At 42.2% G+C, this 6,591-nt stretch overlaps 1 protein-coding gene across 3 annotated transcripts in view; it reads right to left on the reverse strand.

The window, feature by feature from the left end:
- Positions 1-6,591, reverse strand: part of VTI1B (vesicle transport through interaction with t-SNAREs 1B) — a 31,756-nt gene that overhangs the window by 6,281 nt on the left and 18,884 nt on the right. For 2 of the 3 annotated variants that reach the window (XM_011994224.1, XM_011994225.1), the window contains exons 2-3: positions 4,560-4,618; positions 1,558-1,749 (exon numbers count right to left, since the gene is read on the reverse strand). In XM_011994224.1, the coding sequence (XP_011849614.1) occupies positions 1,558-1,749; positions 4,560-4,618 (251 nt within the window). The remainder of the gene's footprint in view (positions 1-1,557; positions 1,750-4,559; positions 4,619-6,591) is intronic. The other variant, XM_011994226.1, reaches the window with a different exon arrangement.

The raw sequence follows: 6,591 nt of genomic DNA on the forward strand, positions 1-6,591 counted from the left end.
TCAGCCTCCCGAGTAGCTGGGATTACAGGCAGCTACCACCACGCCCAGCTAATTTTTGTGTTTTTAGTAGAGACAGGGTTTCACCAGGTTGGCCAGGCTGGTCTTGAACTCCTGACCTCAGGTGATCCACCGGCCTTGGCCTCCCAAAGTGCTAGGATTACAGACATAAGCCACCGTGCCCAACGCTCTGTAGCATTTTGACTTAATAAATGGCATACAGACCAGCAGATGAGGAAACCACTGAATGAGGTTCAAATAAAATCAGTTAGGTTAGCACAAAGGAAGAAGGAAAAAGGTTTTCAAAATAAAAGATGCAGATTTTCAACTGAGTAGGCTAAAAGATGACCAAGAAAAGATCAGATCACATAAATGAACTTCAGACAGATTTGGAACAATAATTTTACTGAAGGTATGGATACCTAAATTATGTTTTAATAATTTCTGAAACTCATAATTTTAAGGCAAAATTGTTTGGACTTCCTCCCCAACTTTGGCAACATGACTAAAGTCACTTTTACAACTCCCACTTTCACCAGCTCCACCTGCCTGCCTTTTTTTCCAGTCTCCCTTTAAGTGATCTTCTGTCAGCTTCTAGTCTGTAGTGATCCCTCGTGCATCCATTTGAAAATTTTAAATACTTCATTCTCAAGCGGTCTAGTTTTGGCATCAGCCATGTCAAGCCAATATCATTCTGAATGTCTCTTAAACTATAATCAGGATGCATCATGAAACAGGATTTGTTTAAAATTGGAGTATGAGCCTTTCTCCCTCTGTTCAGTCTGAACTGGTGGGCCCCTTTCTATTTCTCTGCCATGCTACTTGCCAGAGAATTTCTACTTTGTGTTGTGTTTGTGGAAGACAGATCAAATGCAGCACATTTAATCTTTCAGATGTTTTATTCCTTTAACAATCCAGCTGCTCTAGATGGTTTCAGAATACAGATGTTCAATTAGTCCAATTTTATAAATCAGAATCCTGAAAGCCAGACAGGCAGTCTGGCTCACTTTCCATTACCACAGAATAAAAAGATAGAAAGTTCCTTCTCGAGAAGCGTCCTGCATTGGTTACTGTATCTCAGTTGTTGGGCCATCTTGACATTAAGGTAAAGGAAAGCTTGGATTGATTGTGTAACAATATTCTCATAAATTAGAAACCTAAGTGAATTTTCCAGGCATACTTGAGAAAGTGATTCTAAAATTTATATGAAAGAATAAAAAAGATCAAAGAGAAAAGAAATTAGATCAATGGGTCAGAATACAGAATCCAGATAATAAGAATAGGTAACACTTATATACTACTACATACAAAGCACTGTTTTTTTTTTTTTATTGTAAGACTGTATTATATTAAGGATAAAAAGAAATCTAAATATGCATATGGTTCAAAAGGCCTGCATTAAATAGAGCAGATACCAAGGGGATAACAGGACCTGGATGCAAAAAAGAGGATAAGGGTGAAAAAAAAGAAACAAGAGTCTAGTGTACATTGATAACATGAAATACCCCAACAATATAGGCCCTTAAGGAAAAAAAAAAAAAAACAACAGCTAAAACTTACCATATGCTCATTCTCTAGAGCATATATGCCATATTTCATGTCTCCTCGGCCTCCAGGTGTGGCTGTCAAAGGTGTGCTTCTCACCTCCCGATGGAGTTTAGCAAGGTCCTTCCGGTAGTTTCGAAGCTTAGACATCATGGGGTTACGGAAAGACAGGGGTGCGTAACGTAGTTCCTCCTCCATCTCTGCCAGCTGGGAAGGCAGAAAGTAGTGAGTGGATAGCCTGGTTCTTCCCGCACTCATTTGGAAATATGCCTAGTTCAGACTAATCAAACTACTTATTTATTTGGACTACACCAAGCAAATAACCATATGCTCCATGAGGCAGGGACCATGTCTGGCATGTTCCTCTCATTCTGAATGCCTGGCGTACTGTCTAGCAAGCACAGAGCAGGCCTTCAAAATATATGAACTGAATGAATGAATGGAAAAACAGGAAGTACTTTATAGCTTACTACACATTTTTATATACATTCTCCATTTAATCCTCACAACAAGTCAATAAGGTAGGAAATGCTCCATTTCATATAAAAAACTTAAAGAAACCTGCTCAAGATTACACAAAAAGAAGGAGTCCGGGCCAGGCACAGTGGCTCACACCTGTAATCCCAGCACTTTGGGAAGCCGAGGCAGGAGGATCATTTGAGCACAGCCTGGGCAACATAGCAAGACCTCATTTCTATTAAAAAAAAAAAAAAATTAAACAGAAAAGGAGTCAGGGTTCAAAATCTTCAAATTCTCTCAGCTCTCTTCAATATACCAAGTTTTTAGCCTGGTATGACTGAACACTGCCATCAAAAAGTGCTTTGAAGTCTACTGTACTAAAAGTGATAGGGGTCTGGCATCAGGGTTCTTCCCTTCTCCTGCTCCTCTTTCTGAAAATCAATTAAGTTTGTCTAGAGACAACCAGGGGCCTACTCTAGAGCAGGGTGCTTTAGGGGAATCAGACTTCTATTTTTCTGGGATAAGTAAAATATAACACCTGGACATGTTCACAAGAGGCCCTAAATTATTTTCATCTGCCTGGAATGGTCAGACTAGGATTATTACTTTTGTTGAGTTTGGAGAAAACAAGTATCTGAGCATCAAACAAATCAGTAGTAGCTAGAAGATTTTTTTTTTTTTTTTTTTTTTTGAGATGGAGTCTCGCTCTGTAGCCCAGGCTGGAGTGCAGTGGCCGGACCTCAGCTCACTGCAAGCTCCGCCTCCTGGGTTCACGCCATTCTCCGGCCTCAGCCTCCCGAGTAGCTGGGACTACAGGCGCCCGCCACCTCGCCCGGCTAGTTTTTTGTATTTCTTAGTAGAGACGGGGTTTCACCGTGTTAGCCAGGATGGTCTCGATCTCCTGACCTCGTGATCCGCCCATCTCGGCCTCCCAAAGTGCTGGGATTACAGGCTTGAGCCACCGCGCCCGGCCGTAGCTAGAAGATTTTAAAAATGCTACCAAGATATTAACTGAAACAGGAGAATGGCTACAAACAGGCATCATGGATATGCCCAGCTGCATATAGGTATTAAGAAAAGCTCCTAGTACCCCCATTAGAAAGAAGATAGTTTCCACAGTCTGGTGGCCCAGTCTTTCTTAAAACAGATGCAAAACAGAGAAAAGGATGCAGATGTGCTTCCTTCTCAGAACTTCACTGTGATAACTGGGAAACTGAACAAGCAAGAAGGAAGTTCGCTGGCCAAAAGAGAATTTTTTTCTTTATCTGCTCTGGGGTAGCAAATACAGGGGCAATTATTTCTGCAGAGTACTAGCAGCGACCAGAATTTTGGCCCCAATCTTAATGGGTTTGCTGAAGCTAGAGTATAATGAGATGGAGTCAAAGAACTCTTGCTTCCATAGGGCTGGAGCGAAAAAAAAAAGAAAAGCCACAGGTGAAGAGAAGCAGTTATTAAACTGTTCAGTAAACTGAACCAACTTCTGACAAACTTTGGGTGCCAACTGAGACTCATGCATGTCTTGCCTGAGGTACCAAGTCCAGCTACTATGTTGTCTTTTAAGGCAGAAAGGGACATGGTTAGAATTACCTCTAAACTACATTTTCTGTGACAGTAAGTTTAACAAAGAACAGTAATTTTTTTTTTTTTTTGAGGCAGGGTCTTGCTCTGCCACCCAGACCGGAGTGCGGTGGTGCAATTGTGGCTAACCACATGCTTGACCTACCAGGCTGAAGTGATCCTCCCACCTCAGCCTCCTGAGTAGCTGGGTCCGGAGGCATGCACCACCACACCTCGGTAATTTTTTTTATGGTAGAGATGGGGGTCTCCCTAGGTTGCCCGAGCTGGTCTTGAACTTCTGGCCTCAAGTGATCCTCCCACCTTGGCATTTCAAAGTGTTGGAATTACAAGCGTAAGCCACCACACTGACCAGTAACCTATCTTAATGGCCAGCTCTTAAAAACAGATTTTAGGCTGGGCACAGTGGCTCATGCCTTGTAATCCCAGCACTCTGGGAGGCCGAGGCGGGCAGATCATGAGGTAGGAGATCAAGACCATCCTGGCTAACACGGTGAAACCCCGTCTCTACTAAAAATACAAAAAATCAGTAGGATGTGGTGGTGCCCGCGTGTAGTCCCAGCTATTCGGGAGGCAGAGGCAGGAGAACGGCGTGAACCCAGGAGGTGGAGCTTACAGTGAGCCGACATTGCCCACTGCACTACAGCCTGGGCGACAGAGCAAGACTCCGTCTCAAAAACACAAACAAGCAAAAGAAACAACAGATTTTAAAAGACTGCTTGGGTAAAAGTATGAGAATGCCCTCACTACTCACATCAGCAATATATTCCAAAGAGTCCTATTTCACGAGCGTCTTCAGGCTTTACCCATTTGTTTGTCAAACCCCCTCAACAACCATCCCCATCAACTGGCTTCATTTAGTAAGAAATAGTCAAAATCAAGGTCAATGGCCAGGAACAGTTAATCTGTGATCAGTTCATAGCATTACTTCTGGAAAAGACCAACACCAGGTAGAAGAAACAAAATTTGTTCCTTGTTCTCACCGTTTCATTTGCTTCCTGTTGCTTTTCATCAAAATCCCTGATCAACTTCTTCTTCTCTTCTAGAAAAGATAGATAAGTTTCAAATGCTTATTACTATTTCCACACATTTGTAAAGGCCATTCCCTCTGCTTAGAATAAGCTTCCTATGGTAGGGCGTGGTAGCTCATGCCTGTAATCCCAGCACTTTGGGAGGCCAAGGCAGGTGGATCATGAGGTCAGGAATTCAAGACCAGCCTGGCCAACCTGGTGAAACCCCGTCTCTACTAACCATACAAAAATTAGCCGGGCATGGTGGCAGGCACCTGTAATCCCAGCTACTTGGGAGACGGAGGTAGAGAAATGCTTGAACCCAGGAGGTGGAGGTTGCAGTGAGCCGAGATTGCGCCACTGCACTCCAGCCTGGGCGACAAAGCGAGACTCTGTCTCAAAAAAAAAAAAAAAAGAATGTTTATCAATAGTGACTCTCTGAAACCCCCTACCTTCACTCCCACAGTGAAGCACTTCTATGTTAACTCGTATCTACTACTTTTCTGCAAAACTAAAAATTCTATCCCCTCTGCTTGCTGGGAGACTGCCTGCCTGGTATGGTGCTTGTTTTTCTCTGGGTGTGGCACTGGTAATGACTCAAACAATGAGACGTTATTCATTCCCCTTTCAGCCTTTCCCATTCCATCCCTTTGGTTAACTGTATCTTTAATACCTAAAAATTACTAATCTCCCCTTTGAACAAAAATAGAACAGGCTTTAGCTTCAAAACAACAACATCTAACTAAAACAGTATTGTCTTCATTGTGTTTTCTGATCACTTATACTACAGGTTTTCCATCTAAAATATGATAGCAAGTTTCATTTTAAAATAACGTTGTTTTAAATAAATGTATTTTACATTAAATAAGTTGACACAAAGAAAATGTAAGTGACAAGGCCAGGCACAGTGGCTCACGCCTGTAATCCCAGCACTTTGGGAGGCTGAGGTGGGCAGATCATGAGGTCAGGAGATCAAGACCATCCTGGCTAACACAGTGAAACCCCATCTCTACTAAAAAATACAAGAAATTAGCCAGGTGTGGTGGTGGGCGCTTGTAGTCCCAGCTACTCGGGAGGCTGAGGCAGGAAAACGGCATGAAGCTGGGAGGCAGAGCTTGCAGTGAGCCAAGATTGTGCTACTGCACTCCAGCCTGGGCTACAAAGTGAGACTCCACCTCAAAAAAAAAAAAAAGAAAAGAAAATGTAAGTGACATAATAATGATACTTGGATGGCAAAAATTATGAAGGTGGTACCAGAATGCTGTCACCTGGTAAACATTTGTATGGGGCAAAGGCATACAAATGCCTTTCCTGGTTAGTCAGGGGGGTGAGGTTCTGGTGCCAGGTTCAGGCCTGACTCAGCATGTAAACTTGGATAATTTCCTTCATTTCTTTGGGACTGCACCTCCTCCTTCACTGACTATAAAATGAGGAAGTAGGTCATCCCTTCATATCTAACAAGCAAAAATTAACTCCGTTTATGAGGAGCTTGATTTTTTTAAAACAATTTATACATCCAAATGAATGTTCTCCCTGGAAATCTACACATAATCTACTTATCACCACAAAGTTACCATCGTTTACAATGTTTGTTTGTTTTTTTCAAGACAGAGTGGAGTGCAGTGAGGTGATCTCGGCTCACTGCAACCTCTGACTTTTTGAACTCGTCTTTTGGAAGTACCTTCATAGTCTGGGGATATAGTCTTTGTTTCTTTTTTAAATTGTGGCAAAATACACGTAACATAAAATTTGCCATTTTGACCATTTGTAAGTGTATAGCTTAGTGGCTAGGTACATTCACACCGTTGTGGAGCCATCACAACTAACTGTTCTCCAGAACTTGTTTATCATCTCAAACTGAAATTCCATACCCATTAAACACCTCCCCATTCCATGAATTTCACTACTCCAGGTACACTGTTAAGTGGAATCATACAGTATTTGTCCTTTGTGTTTAGCTTATTTCACTTAGCATAAAGTCAAGGTTCATCTATGCTGTAGCACG

Source organism: Mandrillus leucophaeus, unplaced genomic scaffold (assembly GCF_000951045.1).
Source record: "Mandrillus leucophaeus isolate KB7577 unplaced genomic scaffold, Mleu.le_1.0 Scaffold448, whole genome shotgun sequence".
Classification (NCBI taxonomy): domain Eukaryota; kingdom Metazoa; phylum Chordata; class Mammalia; order Primates; family Cercopithecidae; genus Mandrillus; species Mandrillus leucophaeus.